The sequence below is a fragment of the Rhipicephalus microplus genome, chromosome 3, assembly GCF_043290135.1.
Source record: "Rhipicephalus microplus isolate Deutch F79 chromosome 3, USDA_Rmic, whole genome shotgun sequence".
NCBI classification, from domain to species: Eukaryota; Metazoa; Arthropoda; class Arachnida; order Ixodida; family Ixodidae; genus Rhipicephalus; species Rhipicephalus microplus.
The window spans coordinates 11,932,501-11,958,161 of NC_134702.1; the positions used below are offsets into that span (position 1 = coordinate 11,932,501).

Below are 25,661 nucleotides of genomic sequence, written 5' to 3' on the forward strand. Positions count from 1 at the left end.
TTCAAAAGCATATCACAGAAATAAAAATAAATAAAAAGAACAGAAAGCGAAGGAAAAGAGTTTGGGGGTGACTCGATTTTGTGTGCTTGTACCCGTGTCCGTGCTTTTCGGTGCGTTTGTGCGCGCGTCTATTTTACTCAGCGCCGTCGTTACACACCCCCCCCCCCCCGCCTTTGAATCTCCTTCTCGCCCTTGCCCGTTAATTTTCCTAAGCAGGACGACTCTGTACACAGAACTAGAGAATAGATCCCATTTATCACTTCGCGGCGTGTTTCCTTGTTTTTCTGGCGCTATTATACCGAAAACGTACCCATTAAATAACGGTGTTTTACGGATATCGAGTCACCAGGCCGAGGAGTTATAAATGGCCATCCCCATAGAAAAAAAGTGTGATTCGGCGATGAACTCTAGCTTTGCACTAAGTTACTGAACGATGAACAGTGCGAAAAAGAAAAACAAACAACTATACAAAACCACGTTGACACGGTTACTTGCCGAGGAAGCAATAGGACGATACAAACGTTCATTACTTTTCAACAGCCTCTTAAGTGAGTGAACGGTCAACAGAACACGCATTTTTCAAGCATCCATTTCCGGATAAAACTTACTAGCACTACCACATTTATCCAGCACATCTCCATTTTGTCTGATTGGAACGGACAGAGGACAAAAATAAATATATTGGAACTCGCAAAGTATGTAAGGACGTGACTAACGACACTTAGTCGCGTCCTTACAGTTAGTAGATTGTTTCGTGGCACGCTATTTCTTTGCCAAATAGTGTGAAACTTCAAACTCCATCGTCAACACGAGAAAACCCTTTCGGTAAACGTGAAGCTTGATTCTTGGTATAGCTTTGCTATGTGGCTCAGAAGCGAGACTGTCTTCATTATACGACACATGTCGCAGAATGAACCTAAGGAAGGTGCGTAGAGTTCCGAGACATGTGACCCTAAAAAAAAAAAAGAGGCAACAGCCTAACACTTTTCGGAATAGCACTTTCGCTTCCTTAGCGCCGCTCTGAGCATGGGCCTGAATACTGAACTCTGTTTGAAACGGTCCCACTCTGAATGTTACCTTCAAACAGGACGCTCAGTACCAAGCTTGATAGACTACAGTAGTGGGGGAACCGGTGTTAGTAGCTTCAGTTTTGACGCCGTTGGCAAAATACCATTAATAGTTCAAGCGCTACAAGAATTCCAGTAAAAAGTTTGGCAAGGAAGTGGGAATAGAGATGCCACGCTGGGACAACGGACATACATTTCATTGCTTGCGGCACATATTAGAGAGAGATAGAGACGACATTGAAACTGAAGAAAAATCATTTCTTTTCCTCCACACACACACACAGAATTAAGAAAAATGATAGTTCGTGCTCACGAGAGAAAGAGACGAGCTACCTCCACTGACAAGGCAAGATAAATTGTGTACGTCTGCATGGGCGCGTTCTTTAACAAATAGGAAATTTAGACCTTGTAGTGGTGTTTCAGAAATTGCACTTCTTTACTCTGACGGTATTGCGTAATGTTATCAGTAGATGGTAACGTGCAACTTTCGTGCTTATAGAAATAAATATCACATTAAAAATGGCGTTGGTTGCACTGTATCACACCTAAAATGTACAACCATGTAACGTAAGAATGATAATAATTAAATTGCTGACTCTGATGAAACCGGGGTTCCGAAACAAACACTGGTCAGAGTTGTCGCACCATTTTTTTTACTGGACTCCATTTTTTGTTCACGTTTGCCTCCTAAATGACTCCTCCTCTCTCCATAAGCAGCGTCACTATTTTGACAGATTTCGCGAGGTGGAGCTGGCCACGCTTCTTTCACTTAATTGCATTCTTTCTTTTTGCCCGAAAATAGATGAGGCTCGAAAAGTGATGCCACACCGAGAATGCGGAAATATTTCTCGAACGAGCCGAGGGAAGGTGCTTCCGGAATTGCCAGGAGTAGACGTATAGAGGAACACTGTGTGTTATGCTGATCGAAACTTCTCACTATAAGTTTGACTTCATGCATGTGTGTTGTCTTTGCGACAATAAACCATTCGTACGTATATATTACTTTGGGTTTCGTGCATGGTTTGCTCAGTGAAGCAGCATGCTTAGCCTGACATTTCCCGCATGTTGATATAAATGGTGCATCCAGCCGTCTTAGTATCCATACCATCTGGGGCTTTTACGCGCCTTGAAGCTTGGGCATGGCGTATAGTAAGTCCGAATTAATTTACTCCACCAAAGGTTCTTCAACGTGCACCCAAATGTAAATACATGGGTGTTATATTGCGTTTCGCCCTCATCAAAAAGGGCTACGATGGCCGGCGATTCGCCTTTTCCACGATGCCGCTGCGCATGCGCCCTTCCCTAGCGGAAAAATTGCGAACGACTCCCGGTCTCGGAGGTCTTCGTTCTAGTAATTCCAGTTCTCCTGGCCTCTACCAAACCCAACCAAAAGGCCAGAGGGCAGCACAGAAAAATGGAAAAAAGTGAATTCGACACACGTTATCGTACTTCGCGATGCGACACCGTATACACGTGCTAAGCTACCACGGCGGGCTCGTCTTAGATATTTAGCTTATGAGGTGTACTGATCGGGCTGCGTATTCTGCTTACGTGCTTACGTCACTTCACATGAAGGTGAAGTAACGCCAGGTACTAAAGGTAATGGAATATACGTATATCTGGGACAGGTGAGTTTCTGTGGTTCTCATTAGGGACATCTCGCGGTAGCGCATTCGTAGGCGAAACTTCCGAAGAAACCAATAAGCTAGATTGCTCGTTGCTGAAGACGGGAGGAGACACGAAAGCAAAACAACCCGCGGCTTCCTTCGCGTTCACGTCTGGGCGCGTTGCGGCGACAAACACAGCAGGTCCCCGCCTAAGCGGGAACTTGCTGTTCGCACGCCCCTCTTTTCGAGATCGCGGCCGAATCCCGGTGGAAATAAAGGAACGCGAAGATTGCCGCCAGCCAGTCTTCTCACGGCACCTCGAGATCGTATGCGCTCTGTCCCTTACACCCCCCTCTCTCTCTCTCACACGCGCACACGCGCACACGCACACACGCACACGCGCACACACACACACGCACACACACACGCACGCACACACGCACGCACGCGTGCGCGCGCGCGTTTTTATTTAATATTTTTTTCACACGCAGACCCTCTCACTCAATGTCTCTCTCTCACACGCACTTTGTCTCTATCTCTCTCGCTAGAAAGACGCCCGAATTAATGAAAACATCGGCCTCGCTTCCATAGGTCGCCGTTGTTCAATGTCGACGAGCAAATGGGAGTGCCGCTGTCGGCTCCAAGCGCGTTATTTTCAAGGTCGCCTAAGAATTGATGACCCGAGAGTCCCCGCTCGCTTGTTGTTTCCCCCGACAGCAGAGATTGGCTTTTCGCTAGCCGTATGGATATTCTCCATATAGGAAATAAAAAGAAGAGCACGCCTATCGGGAGAAGAGACCTGTAGCTGGAAAATCGGGGGGTGAGTGCCCAATATGCTCGGCGCACAAGATGACGACGATAGGACGCAGAAGCGATATGCGAATCCCGGAAAAGAAAAATCTATGGGAAGTTGCGAAAGAAACAAAGACAGATGACCGAGACTTCAAAGATGACGTTTGAATCTGTCCGCGCCTCACACCGGGGCTCTTTTTTTTTTCCTTTTGAAATGAAGACGCATATACACGGGGCCTTCACCGTCGGCGCACTTCCAATCTAGAGTCGCGCACTTTTTATTTTATAGCTCGCACAGCTACCGTAATGTAGTCTCGGAAAATGGGCTTTGTTATACATCGATATCAGGTAGTACATTTTCCTCATACACTGTGCGCCTTCACTGCCGATGACGGCAGACTATATATATATATATATATATATATATATATATATATGTATGTATATATTCGTTATCATGGCATTCACTGTTTTCGGCATACGGACGAAAAGTTGGGAGTTACCGAAAATCTCTCCACCGAATAAGAAATGTACGAAGAAGAGAAAGAGGAAGTGGACAAACGAGGCGATTGTTGCTGCGGAGCTCGTGTCCGTGATATGTATCGGCATCGTCGTCCAAATTCGCCCCCACAGAGATGTAGCTCGGCCTTGCCCGGAGGTGTGCGAAGTCGCTTTACATGGTGCAGTTGTTTTCCTTCTTTCTTTTAAAAGCACAGCGAAGCAGAAATGGCGTTTGTGTCGCAACCTTTGTGCATAATGCGAATAGACTGCCTGGCGGCATCTGTTGATCAAAACGGACGTAAAACTTTCATGTCCTCCGTGTAGGGTAGCAAATTGAACTTAGTCTAGTCAACATTTCTACTTTTCTGATATTCTTTCTCTCTCACTCATGTCACAGTCTAAGTTCGGCAGTCCTCTTGATACGCTAGTAGCGCGGCTAGATCTCGTACTTGCACTTATTTTCCCACAGAGCATAGAACGATTTGAAGAAAATTGAGCACGCAGTGCAGTATACGTGAGATTTTCTCGAGGAGAACTCCTGTGTCAGCTGCTGTCGTGCAATGTCAGTGGCTAAAATGTATGGACGAGACCAAAAGCATATTTTTTTCAGTAAAAAATATCGAGCCTTTTATAAGTTTTTATGTAGTGATGCGTGTTTTCAACGAAACACCTGTAATATAATGAAACTAATGGCATCAACGTTTTCTTTTTCTTAAAAGTAGAAGACTAAATTTTTGTCTCTTTTTTATTGTAATATTTTTTTGTGTCGTTCCGCACCACCCACATGATATGACGACGAACACTTCCGACATACTGATATGAAACAAAGAGATAAACAAGCGGACCCCGAATTAATTGCAAAGAAATACTAACTGCGCAGCGGCTTGAATTGCCCACTTAGTGCGACCTGTGCTTCCGGGCGAGAAAAACAAGGCATTTTTTTTTGTGGTGAGATAGCAAAGATAAGCTGAGAAGCATTCGAAAATGAATTCATGCCGAGTATGATGGCAGAGAGCGCTACTTACATTTTCTGGATTTCCTGGTTGTGCTGGAAGGCTTTGGGAGATACATACTTCAGGCCACACTTGTGAATGGTCCTGTTCGGAAAGAGAAGATGGCGAGAATACCACGCAGGCAACTTCGTAAACACAAAGAAAAAATACGGAGGCATCAGAATGAACTGTTCGCACTGGTCTCGATTCCCAAAACACTTTCGTAAGGGCGTTTTTCTATTGGTAAGAAGCATTCATTAATTGCATGTACAGTACTCACGGATAAAACGAGACATCGATCTCTTTCGTATAGGTGCTGTTATGCGCAATTGATCGAGAATGTAATTTCATACCGCGACGAATCCGGTATCTTTTAAGATAGTGTGGGCTCTCTTGTTTATGTTAGAGTGGAAATGACCCCGATATAGCCGGAACAAAGAAAAGTATGGGTTCCAGATTGTTGTCTCGATCCATGAGTCCTGTATCTCATCGCCATTGGCTTAAATGATTCACTTGCAAATATTTTTAGCGTGAGACATTTTTGTGAATATAGAGCCCTATTCTTCGGGACCACGTTGAAAATCAGAATTTTACGGGACTGATTGTGCGAACAACTGATCGTCCGCTTCATAAATGGAGCAAAACTGGAAATGTGGGAAGGAATGTAGCTGGTGTTAAGATGAAATGACGAATATGAGTTTAATAATATCTGAAATGAGGTCACCAAATAATACTAATGACCCAGTAATTAGGTACAGTAAGAGTAGCAGGAAATAATTTCGAAATTGACAGAAAACAGCTGTTCATGCGGAAGCGGCTTAGGGCACACTTTTCAAACGTAGACGTTTGTCTATTGCACTTTGTCAAGACTTGGCTTTGAAAAAGGTCACGTGATAATTGATTCCGGCTGTGTTAGTGAGAATAACCTTTAGTGCCACGATGTATCGCGGTTGATATATTAGTTTACTGGAGCAGCGAAAAAAATTCATTCACTTATTCAATTTTTTGGGGCAAACAAAACATTGCATCGTATATCTGTGCAATATTGCATCACAAATAAGGTGTCATGGTGGGACTCGTCCGAAATTGTCCAGGAAGATTGGCTATGCGCTTCCAAAACTACCACCCCGTCTCGTTCCTACACCTTTCAAAGAATGGTGTCTGCCAACCGATTTCACTCTGATGAAGGACGGTCGGCAGGCGGCAGCATTAGTAAACGAAGGCTTTTCTTTAGCCATGTGTGTATACCCTTTCTGCTAGATGTCGAGCTCGTTACCTTGTACTCGGGATGGCGCAATTCGGTAGTAAAGAATGAAACACAAGAACGTTGTATGAAAACACCAGCAAGTCATTATGACTGCGGCAATGTTCGAACGAATACATAAAAACCTGTAGTATCTGCGAGTTGGCGGTGACATGGGTCTTTCAGTACTGTTGTGTCTCTGAGCTGATGTTGTGTTTATGAAGGTCAAACGCTATCGTTTGCCGTAACTGTCGCAGCATCTACCCTTTCGGTCGTGGAAGTATTCCACGGAAGTGTTTTAAGTTACGCGGTGTTGCGACGGAAAAATCCCGGTGAGTTTTCAGCGAAGTAGCTTTTATTTTGAAGGTCACGTCGTCATGCGAAAGGCTCACGCTGACTAAAAGACGCTCAAATAGTTCCAGAAAGTAGAGAAAAGCAGCGAAAAAAAAATAAGATAGAAAGGAATAGAAGATAAGACAGAAAACATAGGTGGGTTAATCCGCGATATCCGTACAGTGGCCCACTTATTTGGGCCGAGGTTTAATGGTCGTGCTTTGCCGGTCGCTAACAAGGAACGGAACTACCGGGGCTTGAACAGTGGGGCGTATGAATTCTTTTTTAAGATGTTATGTCCGAGGAGTAGGGAGAGAAAGATTTTGAAATCTTTGCCGGATTTGATGTTTCAGCGCGCGCTGAACAACGGATATGTTTTGTTGTCAAGGTGACGACTCTGGATTTTAGCTTAGCGCAGAGGAAGCATACATAATAAAAAAAATGAAAGAGCAAGCTACAGATGTAGCTAGAACGAGGAAATAGGAGTAGGAACATAAGCCAAGTAAGGAGAGAAGGTAGAATAAAGAAAAAAAAAAACTCGCAGAGACATGGCGGCTCAATGCTTGCTACTGCCTGCCTCAATACGTATAAGAGAGCCGCGGACGCCGAGACAAGCGATTCATCAGTCTGCGCGCTGCAGCGCGTTGCGCGCGCTCGCATAAAATCTGGCGGAGCGGCAGACAGTATGTACCAAGCGAGGGAGATTTCACTGGCGCACTGGCTGTCGTAAAAGATGCTGCGTTGGCCGTGCTCGCGTCCTTCGGCTTTACAGCCCTTCGCAAGAGATGGCCCTTCCCCCAGCCCATCTCTTTCTCTCATTCTTGAGAGCACCGGTATCTTTGCTCGCCTCGCCGCAAGCGACGTCGTCCCACCGCGACGCCAGCCTGCCGTTTCCACAAACCGAGCGTTCTAGTTTTCAGTAGGAGCGCAATTAATCCGCCATACTCTTCCGATAAAGCCAGGAAGAGGGGGCAAAATGGGGTTGGGCAGCAGGAATATCTTGCGGGCTTCCTGATGCTCAAGTCCCTCACAAACCGCGACCCCGATAGCCGAGTTACGCTGACAGACCAATAGTAGCGCTCCGGGCTGTAGAATATACACTCCTTTCAGCCTCGGATGCTGTCACGCGATACTTATCTGTTAGAACGCGCAGTAGGAACGGGCACTGCTGCGTCCATAAAAGAGGAAAAGACGTTAATTGATAGCGTGGACGACGTAGTCCAGACTACACCAGGTGGATATAAAATCTAAGTGGACGACCGAGTTTCGCAAGAGCACACTTATAGACTGCAGCGGGTGCGTTGTTCACTAAGGCGAAGCTTGATGCAATGTACAACGGCCAGCAGATGGCACGTGAAGAATTAGCTGACAATTCGTTAGTACGTATTTTAAGTTATAGCGATACTTACAACTTTATTCATTTACTTGTGAGCCTCCTTGCAGGTCAGAAAACGGGATACTTGCTTCAAAAAGCGTTGAATGAAAGACATAACTGCGCGATCTCCATGTCTGGAACGGATATCTAAATGTAACGCAGGGAGCTAAGCACTATTCTACGGAAAAGTGGTTTCGTAGCTCTGGAATAAAGCAATCATCACTTCGATCCACTCAGAAAATTTTCTATAGCCGCCGATCTCCCACGACCCATGGAGACATTACCTCACGGAGTTCGATTGGAAGGAGCGTATGCAGACAATCTTCTGTGCACAAGATACCCCGATCCAGCCAACTGGAGTGCTACTGTGGTCACCAAGATAAGAATGTTGGGCACATTCTTTTGGGGTGCGTGATGTAAGCACTCCAAACTAGAGAAAAACGAGAAAAAAAAGGAAGGCAGGGAGTTTAGCCATGCAGAAGAATAAGAAGGGGCAAGCACTCTCAAATTATGACAGAGAGATTGCCACTATCCCTCAAGAGGAAGGTATATATCAGCTGCACCTTGCCGGTACTTACCTACGGAGCAGAAAACAGGAGGCGTACAAAGAGGGTTGAGCTTAAATTAAGAAGAACGCAGCGTGCGATGGAAAGGAAAACGATAGGTGTAACCTTAAAAGACAAGATGAGAGTAGAGTGCATCAGGGAACAGACCGAGTTTGAGGATATCATAGTTAAAATGGACATGGGCAGGGCATGTAGCGCGTAGACAGGATAACCGCTGGTCACTAAGGGTAACTGAATGGATTCCCAGAACAGGCAAGCGGGTTAGGGGGAGACAGAAAGTTAGGTGGGCAGATGAAATTAGGAAGTTTGCGGGTATAATGTGGCACCAGCAAGCACAGGACTGAGTTGACTGGCGGAACATGGGAGAGGCCTTTGTCCTGCAGTAGACGTAGTCAGGCTGATGATGATGATGATAATGAAAGTACGCAAACGAAAGAGAAAATTTAGAGGAGGAACTACCTAATTTAGAAAAATTCTTTCTCACATTACAGGAATTACTTGGACCGTGGCCTGTCCGAATGTGCATCTTCAGATGACATCTTCCCAAAAGACTGCTTGTTGCACATTGGACGGCTCGTGAATAGATATGGATTCATATATACGGAACGATGTGTTGTCCATATATACTATGGGAGGGACTATAAATGTACGCGTGTGAACACTGTATCGAAGTGTCAACCCCTGCAAGCAAACTGCACATTACCATGTTATTTTAACTTGTTCCGGTGCTCTGTATGTTTTTTTTTCTTTTTCGAGCCTATACGCTTCTACCGCCTTGTCTTCGTAGCTCATACTCGAAGCACGCAGACTGCTGGCGAAAGAGGAAGCGCGCCAAGAGCGAACGCACCTTAACGCAAGAGCGAACGCGGTCTCCTGTCACACGAGAGCACTCACCGGAGTGGAGCGAGCGCCGCAGCACGATCTAGCGAGCGCTCTGAGTACTAGGTCACATCTAGGCCGACGCGGGACTGGTGTATACGCCCTAAGGAGCTTTCTCACGAATGCTTTCTTCACGAATACGAATGCTTTATTCCGGCTTGGAACCAACAGTGCGAAGCTGCCTGTCTGTTTTGGGTAAGCACCTTTTTCTCTTTCGCTGCAGAACAAGTTTTAGAAACAGCAAGAAAAAGGAGCAGACGACGAATAACCAGAAGAAAAAGGAGACCCATCATCGTGATGTTATTCACATTGCAACCATCTCAATAAATGGTTCTCACCGTCGTGGCTCTTCGGCGTATTCGTTCCCGATGGAGGTAATATGAATGTCACTTTCTGCACAGCAAACAAACTCAAACAGAACAGAGCACTACACTACGGAACTCGCTTCCGGTTAATCTTCATACTTTTAACACTCCCTCTCTCTGAGGTTTATTATTAATGTTATTATTATTATTATTATTATTATTATTATTATTATTATTATTATTATTATTATTATTATATTTGGTTATATGCCTGTAAGACCACCTACATTTGCGAATGCCACGAACAGGCGAATTCACTTCAGGCGCATTGATTGATTGATATGTGGGGTTTAACGTCCCAAAACCACCATATGATTATGAGAGACGCCGTAGTGGAGGGTTCCGAAAATTTCGACCACCTGGGGTTCCTTAACGTGCACCCAAATCTGAGCACACGGGCCTACAACATCTCCGCCTCCTTGAGAAATGCAGGTTTTGGGACGTTAAACCCCACATATCATCATCAGCAGCCTGGCTACGTCCACTGCAGGACAAAGGCCTCTCCCATGTTCCGCCAGTTAACCCGGTCCTGTGCTTGCTGCTGCCAATTTATACCCGCAAACTTCTTAATCTCATCTGCCCACCTAACCTTCTGTCTCTCCCTAAGCCGCTTCCCTTCTCTGGGAATCCAGTTAGTTACCCTTAATGACCAGCAGTTATCCTGTCTACGCGCTACATGCCCGGCCCATGTCCATTTCCTCTTCTTTATTTCAACTAGGATATCCTTAACCCCCGTTTGTCCCCTAATCCACTCTGCTCTCTTCTTGTCTCTTAAGGTTACACCTACCATTTTTCTTTCCATTGCTCGCTGCGTCGTCCTCAATTTAAGCTGAACCCTCTTTGTAAGTCTCCAGGTTTTTGCTCCGTAGCTAAGTACCGGCAAGATACAGCTGTTATATACCTTTCTCTTGAGAAATAGTGGCAATCTACCTGTCATAATTTGGGAGTGCTTGCCGAATGTGCTCCACTCCATTCTTATTCTTCTAGTTACTTCAATCTCGTGATTCGGCTCTGCGGTTATTACCTGCCCTAAGTAGACATAGTCTTTTACAACTTCAAGTGCACTATTACCTATCTCGAAGCGCTGCTCCTTTCCGAGGTTGTTGTACATTACTTTCGTTTTCTGAAGATTAATTTTAAGACCCACCTTTCTGCTCTCCTTGTCTAACTCCTTAATCATGAGTTGAAATTCGTCCCCTGAGTTACTCAGCAATGCAATGTCATCGGCGAAGCGCAGGTTACTAAGGTATTCTCTATTAACTCTTATCCCTAACTGTTACCATTCTAGGCTTCTGAAAACTTACTGTAAGCACGCGGTAAATAGCATTCGGGAGACTGTGTCCCCCTGCCTTACACCCTTCTTGATTGGTATTCTGTTGCTTTCTTTATGAAGCACTATGGTAGCAGTTGATCCGCTGTAGATTTCTTCCAGAATGTTTATATATACTTCATCTACTCCCTGATTCCGCAGTGTCTGCATGACGGCTGATATTTCTACTGAATCAAATGCCTTCTCGTAATCTATGAAGGCTATGTATAGTGGTTGGTTATACTCTCAGCATTTTTCTATTACCTGATTGATAGTATGGATGTGGTAAATTGTTGAGTAGCCTGTTCGAAATCCTGCTTGTTCCTTTGGTTGATTGAATTCTAATGTTTTCTTTACTCTGTTAGCAATTACCTTTGTAAATAGCCTGTATACTACAGAGAGCAAGCTGATCGGCCTGTAATTATTCAAGTCCTTGTCATCTCCTTTCTTATGTATTAAGATGATGTTAGCGTTCTTCCAAGACTCTGGTACTCTTCCCGTCAGGAGACACCTCGTAAACAGGGTGGCTAGTTTTTCTAACACAATCTGTCCTCCATCTTTCAGCAGATCTGATGTTACCTGATCACCAGCAGCTTTGCCTCTTTGCATGCTCTCCAAAGCTTTTCTGACTTCTTCTATCATTACTGGTGGGGTGTCATCTGGGTTACTGCTAGTTTTTATAGTATTAAGGTTGTGGTTGTCCCTGCTAGTGTACAGACCTCTGTAAAACTCCTCCGCTATTTTAACTATCCAATCCAGATTGGTAGTCATTTTGCCTTCTTTGTCCCTTAGTGCATACATCCAATTTTTTGCCTATCCCAATTTTCCTCTTCACTGCTTTCACGCTTCCTCCGTTTTTCAGAGCGTGTTCAATTCTCTCCATGTTATACCTTCTTACATCGCATACCTTACGTCTATTAATAAACTTCGAAAGCTCTGTCAGTTCTATTTTGTCTGTTGTACTTGACACTTTCATGATTTGACGCTTCTTAATTAGGTTCTTCGTTTCCTGGGAAAGCTTGCCAGTGTCCTGTCTAACTACCCTGCCTCCAACTTCCACTGCACACTCCGTAATGATATTCGTCAGATTATCATTCATTGTATCTACGCTAAGGTTGGTTTCCTCACTAAGAGCGGAGTACCTGTTCTGCAGCGACACTCTGAATTCCTGTACTTTCCCTCTCAGGGCTAGCTCATTGATTGGCTTCTTGCGTATCAGTTTCTGTCGTTCCTTCTTCAAGTCTAGGCGAATTCGATACCGTACCATTCTATGGTCACTGCATCGTACCTTGCCAACCACTTCCACATCCTGCACGATTCCTGGGTGTGCACTCATTATAAAGTCTATTTCGTTCTTATTTTCGCCATTAGGGCTCCTCCATGTCCACTTGCGGTTTTCTCGTTTTCGGTAGAAGGTATTCAAAATCCGTAAATTATTTCGTTCTGCGAATTCTACTAGTAGCTCTCCTCTGGCGTTTCTAGTACCGATGCCATAATCTCCTACTACTTGGTCTCCAGCCTGCTTCTTCCCTACCTTTGCATTAAAGTTGCCCATCACTATAGCATACTGTGCTTTTTACCTTACCCATTGCCGATTCCACGTCTTCATAGAAGCTTTCAACTGAAGCGTCATCATGGCTGGATGTAGGCGCGTAAAACTGTACTACCTTCATCTTGTATCTTTTATTTAGTTAAATTACGATACATACCACCCTTTCAATAATGTTATAGTATTCCTCTATGTTGCCAGCTATGTTTCTGTGAATTAGGAACCCCACTCCCAGTTCTCTTCTGTCTCCCAAGCCCCGATAGCAAAGGACGTGCCCATTCTGTAGCACTGAGCCCTATTATATCCCATTTCTCACTGAGCCCTATTATATCCCATTTAACACCCTCTAGCTCTTCGAATAGTACAGCTAGACTTCCCTCACTAGATAATGTTCTAGCATTAAACGTTGCCAAACCCCACATATAAATCAAATCAATTAAATCTAAGTACACAGGCGCTTCTTCAGCTTACTCATGTCTAAATGCGGCCATCAATTCCGGCAATAGAATCCACGCCCTCATGTTTACCAGCGCATCGTCGTACATGCGGAATCTGCCACGACTGGTGGTTATCGCTACAAACTCGCATCCACGTTCTAAGTACGTGGTCACAGCCAATCTACGTCCGCTACATTTGTATGGCGGTGCCTCAGGAGCTTATAAAAACTGCATGATTGGAATAAATTTCATAGATTTTAATATTTTGTTTCTCTACAAGCGCGTTCGTTGGGCTCCATATCGGACAAGTACATCGATATAAGTAATTTACGGCCTGTACGACTAGCTCATGCGGCTGGTGACGTGAGTCATGGTTGTGGACCCTGTCGGGCTAGTGACATCAAGATTGCAGGTTCGATTAAGCAGCGGTGGTCGCATTTTTATGGGGGGGGGGGGGGGGGGCGATATACTAGACTCATGCGTGTACTGCGTGATGTCACTGCATGTAACAAAGCAAGAGATGGCCGAAAATTTCGGCACACAAACCCCTTGCTCGGGGACCTTCATTGATTCTGCACTTGTTGGAAGTCGAGACACGAAGTCATTTTGGGAGCCTATATACGCGTACCTACTCGCATACCAGAACCCCGTGTTTCGACCCTGGAACTCAAATCTAAAAGGTTTTCACGACGCCGGCATGGTCGCTGGGATTGGCATCATTGACACGTATAGTGATGGTTCACTTGACAAATCGTTCACGTAGACGTGGCTCGTGTTTGACGTGCGGTGATTTTTCACTCGAGAAGGCTGGGGTGATAGCAGTCGCGTTCGTGAGCTGCATTTGAACCTCGACCGTGGCCAGTGTTTTTAGTAGCCATATCCGGAGCGTGCCCACTTACTAGTTATAAGTTATAACAGCAAATTATATAAAAAAGAAACTGTATTCAACGATTCATTCACATATTTATTTCTGTAATCTCAAGTTTCTATCTCACGTTTGCAAGCATTATATTTCGATTAATAAACAACTTTTCATGCTTATAGAATCGAAACATGTGTAAGCGTCCCTGCTGTGTTCTTGACCAAGAAAGAGTGAATTTTTGAACAGTGGTGACTTGTATCGACAAAATCAGCATCGTGGTTTGTACTTTTGGGCATGTTCCGCACCTACTTTGGGGGAGGCATTTCTTTTACAGATTATAAACGTCACTTGTTAGTAACTCACCTTGTGTCACTGTGTATGCCATCTGCCTCTCAATTTTTTTTTTCATATTTCCGTATTAGTGATGCAGAAATGTTCCGAAAGCTGTGTGAATACATAATTCTAAAATATTCACTCGCACGTGACACAACACGTAATAAAAACAAAAGAACATGGACATTCCGTCACCTACGCAGGTAACAAATGGACGGCGTGCGCCCAGTCCACTACTACTAGTCAGATACGTCCTTGTAAACCCGCAGTACGAGGCCGCGGTTGTTTTTGCAAACCGATGTTTCGTGACGAGTGAAGCACGATTCCGGGCGTTTTCAGATGTAAAGCTGCTTATGGCGGTGTGACGTGACCATCCTTGCTGCGCTAGCGAGAAGGGGGCGAGTTGGCGCATGCGCAGTGGGAGAGCGGACGGTCGCCGAGGGCCCTCTCCTCACGTGATCGCGAGGAGATGGGGCAAAGGAGGTGGCAGAGCGGTGACTCCGCTTCGTTTCTCCCTCCGCCACAGATGTTCGCTCGTATATAATGCTGCGCGCTCGCTCGCGCCATTGCACTCTCCTAGCAGAGCTGGGTTTTCTCTCTGCACCACACACACAGTAATACACACGAATAGGAGAGAGGCGGGTAACATAAGCGGTACGCAACATATACACAACTCCACACACAACTCGGCGGCTGACCCGCAGGTTGCGGGATCAAATCCCGGCTGCGGCGGCTGCATTTTCGATGGAGGCGAAAATGCTGTAGGCCTGTGTGCTCATATTTGGGTGTATACGTTGAAGAGCAATAGGTGGTCGAAATTTCTCGAGCCCTCCACTACGGCGTCTTTCATAATCATATGGCGGTTTTGGGACGTTAAACCCCACATATCAATCAACAATCAAATGGAAAGACAAGTGAACACCAGCGCTGCTTCGCATCCCCACATGGTTCGCTTTAGTGAGAGATGATGTAAGTTTTTTGTTCCCCCATCTTTGTTCCCGAGCCACCGTCACCACATTGCTTCAGTCGAAGGTTTGCCCCGTCGTCCAGCCGTGTTCTGTCTTGGGACGCTTGAAACAATAGTGTTATGCCTTGAAGCTCGTCTCATAGTTGGCTTTAGCGACGTTCGCTGTGTGTTCTTTCGGCCTCATTGATCTTTTCCTGGCATTTTCGGCGATGTAAATTGCGTCGCAAACCCAGAATTGTAATTTGTAAACGACTCAGCTTTGATCGTTTGCAGGTGTATAGTCTGTGGGCTTAGTGAACACGCGTCCAAAAGTGTAAGGGGCTCTTAGGAACAGTTTGTATGCATAGCAGACGCAAAGCTTCCCAAACGCAGTCTGATACACCTTGAACATAACGCCTATGTTTTTCAACACTTGTTGTGCTAAGCCAGGGTATTAGTGATTTTTATCGAATATAAAATCAAAGCTTGTATATAGGTTTAATCTGCAAGATTACGTAAGTATATTGTTTAAACACAAGAAATAAAAGTAAGCTTATTTAATTTCCGACTTCATTATGGCGGCCCCCTAAAACAGAACAACACAAATAGCGAGACACTTGCGCTTGTCACTAGAGAAGGTGGTTCATTTTACTCACAGCGTCTTCAAGGAAGGGTACCACTGCAGCTGAGTCTCGTTGAGCTCTTCGAAGCTTATCTGGTTCTCGATGCTTCTGCAATGCAAATGAAAGAAGACGCAAGAACGTTAATTCCTGCATCGGACATTGAAATCTAACTCACGTCCCCAGCATGCCGTATAATGGGGCTAAATAAAGTGCATAATTCTTTCTCGGCAGCTGATGCCAAAAGTGGAAGTTTATTTACAGTCAGCATAGACAATCAATTAAGGGAGCAGCATAAATGTCATTTCCGTGAAGGAAGTGACGCCAGTTAGCTCTTCGTGGAGACCGACACGAAACACTTTTGTGTTAATGAAGAACAAACTTGTACAGACGAAAGTGCATAAGCGAAGCGCTAACAATCTCATTCAGGCGCGCATGCTGCAGAAATATACAAGTGGCTTTATAGCGCTATAAGTAGAATCAGGGCACACCATAACCCGAGAATGTCTCGCAGATAAAGACACCCGTCACATGTGAATAGAGTATGTGGCTGTAACTATGGCTGTTAAACTATACAGATCGTAGGCTCATTTCCGTTAGACGGCCAACTCGCATAGCACGTGCACTTACAATGAAATTTGACAGTTGTGTAACAAGTAGGCTCTGTATCAAGCTGGGATGTCTTCTGCAGGTGGACGGGCTTGACTGTAAACATTTTCTTCCTTGTTTCAATGTTAGATAGCACGTGTAACGTATAGTAGCGCAGCTAGACTAACAGTTAAATTAGTTAGTATAATTAAACAATTGGATATTGATTTATTATTACATAATTAGCTTATTCAGAAAACTTTATTAGTGTCCTGAAGCTAGTTTATTTTTTTTTTCAGACCGAGGCAGGCCGCATTCACGTCTGTGAGTTTTTCGCATCTTATGGAGTAGTGTATTGCTTAGAAAAGAAATGTGAGAGATAAACAGAAATCGAATATGCTCACAAACTCTGAAATCTGTGTATAAAGAAGGGTCCCATGTAAAATGAAATCCGTCTGAAAACAAGCTTTGCCGGCCGTTTCAATCATTCGCAAGCATGATAAATTAGGTAAGTGAGATGTATTACAAGCGCTATGCCTCATTTATCTTGTATTGAACTTCGCTGTTAGTATATCTGTGTCACCTGTTAGCCACAACTGTGGCATGCACTTTGTTACGCAAGATGGGTGATTTATTTTACCCTGCAGCGGTCACTACTGGTCCGCTTATATTTCAGGAACTGAAGGGTCCTTAGAGGAGGTGCTCACTCAATTGCGGAACTACAATATAATTCATACACGATTCCGGAAGTTGTTGGAAGGAGTAGCTTGAAAGCATAACTGGAAGTACTTAGTGGCCTACCTCGTGCGGATTTCTAAAAGTGCATCAACAGTTCTAACTCAACGCCGCTCGTCAAACGGGGTCATACGCCTTAGCATGTTAAGCTTTACCAGGTCATATACTTTCAATCGCGGAAGGCAGGGAATGACCATCGATCAAGTATGAAGCGTGGAATGCTCGTGCTAGCATTTAAGCGATGCGCGTGATTAGACCAAGAAAAAGTCGCGAGATTTTTCACGTTACTTGTTTTTTTTTATTTGGACAGTTTTCGAAATGGCATGCACAGTTAAATATATAGATGGAGGCAGGTTTCCGCTATATACGTTAATAGTGCTTTATGATGGGCCTATATAGCTACATTAAAAAAACGGGGTATTTAAATCAAATGCAAGTGTGTGTGTGTGTGTGTGTGTGTGTGTGTGTGTGTGTGTGTGTGTGTGTGTGTGTGTGTGTGTGTGTGTGTGTGTGTGTGTGTGTGTGTGTGTGTGTGTGTCAGAGAGACAGTACTACAGTAAATTTCCGGCTTTCTTTCGAGCCCTCATTGACTTAGTACTTGCCTGTGGAATCTAAGTCAAGCCATACCACGTAAAAGACGCTACACGGCCAATTGACGGGAGTAGCTGGCGTAACGGTTTCAGAGTATAGCGTACAGCTTATGGAAGGAATAACCGACGACAATTGCATCTTTAGCACGAAGATACAAATAAACCAATGCGGACTTTTGTCAAGGGAAAGATTATTGTTGAGCAAAAACTCGTTCTCGTCTGGAGGCATCGCAGCTGGGAACAATGCTTTTCCTGGATGGTCGGTCTACCAGTTGAGCTAACCGAGATGCTCGAAATTAGTAGTGCGAGGGCGAATAAATCAGCAACTCGAAGCATGCAGGCGCTGGTACCGGGTTCGATCCTCTGACCAGGGTGGATTCTTCTTCGACTTGAATATTTTCTCTCCGAAATAACCGTTTAAAACGGGCAGTTTTAAATTATGGCTTTCATGACCCTTCCGCCACCTTGCGAGGATTCCCATAACTCAATCACAATAGGTCGTGTGCAGCTTGGTGGTGTTTTTGTAATGACAACAAAAAACTCATTTCTTTTAGTCACAATGAAAAAGTGGCACTACAAAACAGACAAGTCATTGCGCACAGTCAAATTGGAAACGTTGTTTCAGAAGAAGCTAGCTTCGGTTATACGGGATCATAGATACGAGACCAACGAGTACTAGACAGGACTTCGGCTACACGCGCTACGACTCTTGGTCCATTCGTCTCTCGAGATGGAGACATCGGTGACATTGATATACGATGCGCCACAATCTCGCGTGGGCAGCACGTCAGCAACGCTTGTCAGATGACCTTCGAGTGTGCCCCGATTTCCTTTCAAACAGCAAATAGATTTCGCGACCGTGGAACTCTCCGTAACCTGGTTACTGGACAGGCCTGTTGGAGCTCGCGAACGAAGCTGACGCTGCCCGAGGACATATTAACGGCGACGAGAGAGGGCGCTGAGCAAGCCCGTCATCTACGCCTTATCTTCGAATCGGTGACGGATATGCAACTAGACTGGACGTGTTGGTGCAGTCATCAGGGAGTCAACGCTTAACTCCACCACTTTCGAGGCCAAGGGGTGATCACTATCAGTTATACAATCAGTATACAATCTATTTTTGGCCGCAGGCTCTCTTCGTTGCTCTTATATCCGGATTACTGCGGCTGTGAACAACAAGGAAGAAAGTAATAGACAACAACAAGAAATAACCCACTGGAAAGAAATGACTATATTATTCGTTAGTTTGTAACCATGTAACCGCTCTATCGTAACCACGATAGAGCGTAGTCACGGCATGTGTGATTATACGTGTAACCACTTATTAGTGGTAAATGGCACTTCACGCAATTTTTCTTTTGTTTTGCACGATATTTCTTCCCCCAACGTAGTGTAACAAACCAGCCACTATCTTAGCAACTTATCAGGCTTTTCTCTCTAAATCTCTCTCTATCTGGTCTACCATGATTTTTTCTTCATTCTCAAAGTTAGAACCATGTTTGTTTTGTATTGCTGCGCATGTTGATCATTGTGATGTGGCTTCATTTCCCGAGTCGAGGAGGGGTGCGTTCGGAAGACAAGTGAATCTGCGCAGCGGTCCTTGACGATGACGATCATAAAAACATTTCTTGAAGTGCAAAAAAAAAAAAAACTGGGGAGGGTCCCTATTCAGGAACCCTATGACAACCTCAGCGATGGCCTGGGTCCGCCAGACGGGCGTCTGATTCGCCGAGTAGGTTAAATAAAGATGCACCTTATCACGGAAATTCAAGCACCATAACATCAAGGTAGCCTGGACTGAGAAGCAATAAGGCTAAAGGATAGCGCAGGATAACTACAACGAAGGTAAACCTAACGTGGTTGAAATTAAGAAAGCACGTCCCCACCCAAGACGCGCGCACACATACGCACATACATACATGCATACACACATACATACATGCATACACACATACATACATACATGCATACACACATACACACACACGCACGCACGCACGCACACCCGCACACACACAGAGAGAGAGAGAGACAGACAGACAGACAGACAGACAGACAGACAGACAGACAGACAGACAGAGAGCGAACCAGTGGTGTACGATATATCATTTAGAGTTAACCCTGTGACCAAACTACAGCCAGAGTCCTTCAATGCAACGGTATTAAAGGACTCTGCTACAGCCTATGCGTGACGCCTATTCCGCACAAGGTCAGCGCTGCGCGACTGAAACGTTTTACTGCGTCCACTGTGAGTGTTTACTTCAGCGCCGGCTCAAAAAGTGTTTCGGTGGCCCGTAAAACGGGCTCCTAACTTTAACATCGCAAGGACAATAGTCGACTCTCGAGCAGCTTTTCACCACAAGGCGTTCACGCTTTCTGCGGTTTTTTTTTTTGGCGACGTTCTGCGCAGTTTAGCCGCAGTCGTAACATTGCGGAATGGCGGCAGCAAGCAGTAATCGACGCGTCAGTCAACGGACGGGACGGCGTCGTCGTTGCCTCGCAGCGAACAACGCTGGGCTGTTGCCGTGGTCGCCATATGAACGGGCCAGCTGCTCTCACACTGTCGTATATATTGGCGCACTAGCGATATGAACGAGGCGTTGAGTGGCGCAAAATGAAGCGGGCAGGTTGGAGAGCGCAGCGCCGAGTGCTCTTCAGGTAATGGCCGCTCGAAAAGAGTGGGTGGGGGGGGGTAACGTCACGTGTGTCATCATGGGCTATGAAACGCGTCTCGCCTGTACAGCTGGTTTAGACCCCCCCCCCCCCCTCCATTACGGGTCAGTGGCGATCACTGGCGCAAGAGAAGCTGCCTGGCAAACCGTTTGACGAGCGCTCAAAAGTGCTTCAAATGCGGCTTTTTTTCAAGGGCTGAGGCACAGCATCGCTAACCTCGGCGGACGCATTTCTACGGAGGCGAAAAGCAATAAGGAAAACGCGGGAAATAAATACCTTAATTCAGGTTCATAATAAAGATCCCTAAAAGGCTCAGTTATTCGTGTCCGCCAGTGGCTTACTTCATGATAACGTCATTGTTTTGGCAAGTAATGTCTCCAAAACTATATATCAATAAAATTTTAGATATGTTTCAGTCATAAGAATGTTGCAGAATAATCGCCAAAACTATTGTGGTGTTGTGAAGGTTCTCGTCCTTCCGTAACCGCACTGTTTACGGAACAACGTCGCAACATGCATGGGTCTACACTCCAAGAAAACAAGATGTCTGCTGACTTCTTCTTTGCTACACATGTGACTCTCACCTGTATACCTATCTTTAGAGACTCACCTTGACTCTCTTTAGGAAACACGTTGGACGCACGGCTTTCCAAAAAAGAGTTAACGCGACTCTTTAAACAGAGTGAGCCCGCCTTTATAAAGATAGTTTACACGTCAGAGCCACTTGTGGTTTTCACATGTACGATTCTCTAGCAAACATGTAGAACTAAGGTATAACATATGCTGAACCAACCAGCGAAGAAGAGTCATAGAACACCTTTTTTTTTCCTTGGAGTGCACCAAAGTGAACTGGGTGAGCTGGGTATTTTCATCTGGGTACGCGACCAGACAAAGACACCAACTAACCGTCACCCCCCATCGCACACGTACTAACTGTTATAAGTGTTCCTTCTTTCCCAGAAATATTTCCGATTGGAATAAACTTCAGAATTCACAAGTTCTACAGCCTTCTCTAAGTTTGTTTGAGTCCCACCTTAATTAGCATTGTATACCAACCCTCCGTTTTTGTAACAAATTTTTGTACCCGAGAAGAAGAGCCATTTCATCTGTGTTGAATTGTACAGTTGTTGTAAACCATGTATTCTTTTTATGCAGTGTAACTCACCTGTTAAGATGCCTATCAGGGATTGCAGTATTTATAAATAAATAAAAAAATATCTTGATCATGTGACGCTGTTGCCAAGCAACAACAGATTTACAATAGCGACAGAAGCCTACGTTCTGGTATTCAATAATTTTTTGGGCACACTGAGAGAGGTTTTTATAACAGGCTTGTTTGTTGTTCGGCTAATGCAAGTCCTGTTCATACCAACTTCAAGAAAGGTCCTCACCTTTGAGCTCACTTGTGGTTGCGCCATGCATCACTCAGTATACGTGGTTTTAGCTCGTTCGTGTAAGTGTACAAAATTACGAAATGGCGGATACGTAGGCGTTAACAACCTTTCAAGTGGCGTAGTCTGGTGTTGCGAAGTTCTACCTGAACTATCTGTGCTATACCGGAATATATCCGGTGCTTGCGCAACAGGTGTCGTCTTCGAGATGGGATCATTATCATATATCATTGGATTCGGCCATTCTCTTTACTGATAAAAACGTTAGGAGTGGAATTACGTGTGAGGTGATAGCGTCTGTAAGGCGTCATGGTTGACCAAGGCGTTGCAAAAGGCTGCTAAAAGCTCGTCTCCAGTCGTCTGCTTCCCTAGCGCCTGTTTCGTAAACGGCAATATACGTTCACCGGCGATTCAATAAAACTGTTCGTCGAGTGCTGGAAGATTGGTTTCCTACGTGGGGCAGCTGGTCTATATACACGGAACCTTTGTTCGAGCCCTAAACCGAGGGAGGGTGGTGGTCAGATATGGGACCGGATCGGATCTCTCGAGGTAAACGTAGAATATTACGTCACAGAATTTCTGGCGTATCTCCACGTCTTCGCAATGTACAAAGCAAGAAGCCCAGCAAATGCTTCCTTTCTATCGTCATACCGTCGTGTAGCGAAGTACTTGTCAATCACTCGTCTTGGAAGGAGCTCACATTGACGACATGAATAGGTAACAGCTGTCACGATGCCATTCTAGGCAACAAGAATTTGATTGTGTTGGTTGCAATGTGTGAATGCAGTATAAAAGACGCCGGTCTGAGAGCAGCTGGCAACTTGAACTCGTCGCAGGCTGTGAAGCTCTAGTAGAATACGTCGGACTTTGTTGAATACGACAGCACTGTATATATTATCTAGATTATTTCTATTATTTCCGAATCAATTATTCATGTAAGTACTATACATTGTGCGCGGGAAATTCTGGGCGTAATAGAATTAGAGACGAAGAAAATTCGTCGACGCTGTTACTGGAGTCAACATTTCGACAAGGGTCTTCTTCAAGGCTGCAACTTGACGCCTTGAAACATCGGCTTCACCCGCATCTCGTGTTCAAACTTCCATCTTCAAGCTTTTAGCTTCCCCAGAACTTCTTCCTCTGAACTTCCCCTGAAGTTTTGGATAAATAAATATAAGAAGAAAATAGATTGCATCTGAGAACAAAGAGGAGTAGCCGATATTCTAGCCCTCATTAAACAGAAAAAAAAAGGCGTTGGCGGTCTACAGATAACCTGGTACTCAGTTAGAGCAACGGAATGAATAGCAAGAGATAAGACACGCAGCCTGGGACGGCAGAGGGTTATGTGAGGTGATGAAGTGATCTGATTCGCCGGAATTGGCACGTGCAAGACAGGGAAAACGGGCTTCACTGGGAGAAGCTTCCATAGTTCAGTGGACATCGATAATAATTATGATTACGACGACGGCGATGATGATAATAACGATGATGATGATGTGGAGGACAAGGACGAAGTTTATGATGATGACAACAACGACGAAATTTAGGTTCGTTACCTGCTTGAGATAGACGGAAGAAAGAAATTATTAAAAGAAGACAGCCAAAGCTGTGCGATGGACATGCAGCAAATAATGCGGTAGCAACAAATTGAAAAGTTGTACGAAGTTAAGCGGGCAGCTCACTCCTTCAGCTTACGACGTGGAGTAACTCAAGTGAGCGCTGACGGAACATCACGGCTGCGCCTACGCTGACGGCTAAAATCCACCTAAGGTGTCTGCATTATTGCAGTATTGTCTGCAGACACCCTGGACGCATTTTCGTCATTGCGATAAATAAATAAATAAATAAATAAATAAATAAATAAATAAATAAATAAATAAATAAATAAATAAATAAATGGTATACGAAACAGTTATAATAAAGGAGGCTGGCCACGTCGCTGGGATCCAAGCCGCGCTGAGCAGTTATTTGCACTCGTAAAGCTGGTTACATCGATCTGCAGCAGCAAGGAACTTCTGTTCCTTTTCTAATTAGGAGAGTTTTGCATCCCTTTGCCCCGCCGCGGTGGTCTAGTAGCTAACGTACTCGGCTGCTGACCCGCAGGTCGCGGGATCGAATCCCGGCGGCGGTGGCTGCATTTCCGATAAAGGCGGAAATGTTGCAGGCCCGTGTGCTCAGATTTGGGTGCACGTTAAAGAACCCCAGGTGGTCGAAATTTCCGGAGCCTTCCACTACGGCGTCTCTCATAATAATATTGTGGCTTTGGAACGTTAAACCCCACAAATCAATCAAATCGTCATTTTTGCACCCCTTTCACAATCTCGCTATGTTACAGCTTTTCAAAGTTGATGACGAATGCGAGTGCATTTGTTGTGCGGCGCGCATCTTTCTCGTTTTCTATAGCGGCACGTATCTTTCTTTTCACCGTTCCGAGCTTTGGCCCGGCAATCATAGCATCAGTGTTGCACTTCCGCGATCTGTCCCTCCTCCTCTCTCATCCTCTTTTGACCCAAATGCTTGGTGTCTGCGCACGCGCGCACCTTTTGGCGGTAGCATTCAGTTAACCGTGAACAACAAGCGACCTCGGCATGTTGCTCGACGCATGCATACTAAGTGGCGCCACTGGAGCAGAAAAAAAGCGATACCGTGGTGGGAGAGGGTCAACATGCGCTTGTTGTAGGGAAAGGAAAAAAAAGGAGAGGGTATTTATTTTGCAAGAAGTTGTGCTTAATTGATTGATTTGTGGGGTTTAACGTCCCAAAACCACCATATGATTATGAGAGACGCCGTAGTGGAGGTCTCCGGAAATTTTGACCACCTGGGGTTCTTTAACGTGCGCCCAAATCTGAGCACACGGGCCTACAACATTTCCGCCTCCATCGGAAATGCAGCCGCCGCAGCCGGGAATCGAACCCGCGACCTGCGGGTCAGCAGCCGAGTACCTTAGCCACTAGACCACCGCAAGAAGTTGTGCTTAAGCGCAGTTAAATACAGCCGCGGATGAATGTAGCTCTAACAGGAACACACCCTATAGTGGAATGGGAAGACAGAAAGAAAGAAAGAAAGAAGAAAATAAATAAAGAAAAGGGAACAAAAAGAAAAAAAAAGAATAATAATTACATTTAAAATGTGGGGTTTTACGTTCCAAAACCTAAATATAATAATGAGAGACGCCGTAGTGGAGGGTTCCAGAAATTTTGACCACCTGGTGTTCTTTAACGTGTGCTGACATCGTACACAGCACATGGGCTTCAACCATTTCGGCTAAATAAATAAATAAATAAATAAATAAATAAATAAATAAATAAATAAATAAATAAATAAATAAATAAATAAATAAACTGATTCCACTCTTAAACTATTCCCTTTACAGGCACTAGACGAAACAAAGATTGTTCTCATATTAGTAAATCACTCATTCACAATTCCAAAACACCCTCTCTTGGCGCTATAAGAGGCTTGGTAATCGAGAAAACGGGTAAAAATAAAATGCGGGTGATGGCACAGCTTAGCGATTGCTGCACCAAAGGTCGTGACGTCATAGAGTGTAAGCTTTCAATCTGCAAAAACGAAGTGCGTTTTCACTTGAGAGGGTAGTAAACCTAACATACCAAGTTTCAGGAAATTTCGTTGGGCCAACGTTGCCAAAACACGCTTCGAACTACGTAGTGAGACGAACGGCTGTTTCGGCACGAAATAAGAAAAAAAATCAAGCTTTAACCTTGACATTATCCTCCATGTGGTGTGCTAAATTGGCAATATAACGTCCTTGATCGTACAATTTATCAATCTAAACCAATTTATTGTTTAACGCAATGCACTTGATAAGCGAAACACACCTGCATGCTGCTGCGCGAAATCGTGCAGCAGGGCAGGACACTGAAGCGGGACACCGGCTCATTAGGAAA

At 44.8% G+C, this 25,661-nt stretch overlaps 1 protein-coding gene and 1 long non-coding RNA gene across 5 annotated transcripts in view; one reads left to right on the plus strand and one right to left on the minus strand.

The window, feature by feature from the left end:
• Positions 1–25,661, plus strand: part of LOC142803593 (uncharacterized) — a 149,654-nt gene that overhangs the window by 69,923 nt on the left and 54,070 nt on the right. The window lies entirely within an intron of this gene.
• LOC119182182 (high affinity nerve growth factor receptor) overlaps positions 1–25,661 on the minus strand; it is a 152,837-nt gene that overhangs the window by 40,657 nt on the left and 86,519 nt on the right. For all 4 annotated transcript variants that reach the window (XM_037433274.2, XM_075888893.1, XM_037433271.2 and 1 more), the window contains exons 2-3: positions 15,813–15,887; positions 4,993–5,064 (exon numbers count right to left, since the gene is read on the minus strand). In XM_037433274.2, the coding sequence (XP_037289171.1) occupies positions 4,993–5,064; positions 15,813–15,887 (147 nt within the window). The remainder of the gene's footprint in view (positions 1–4,992; positions 5,065–15,812; positions 15,888–25,661) is intronic.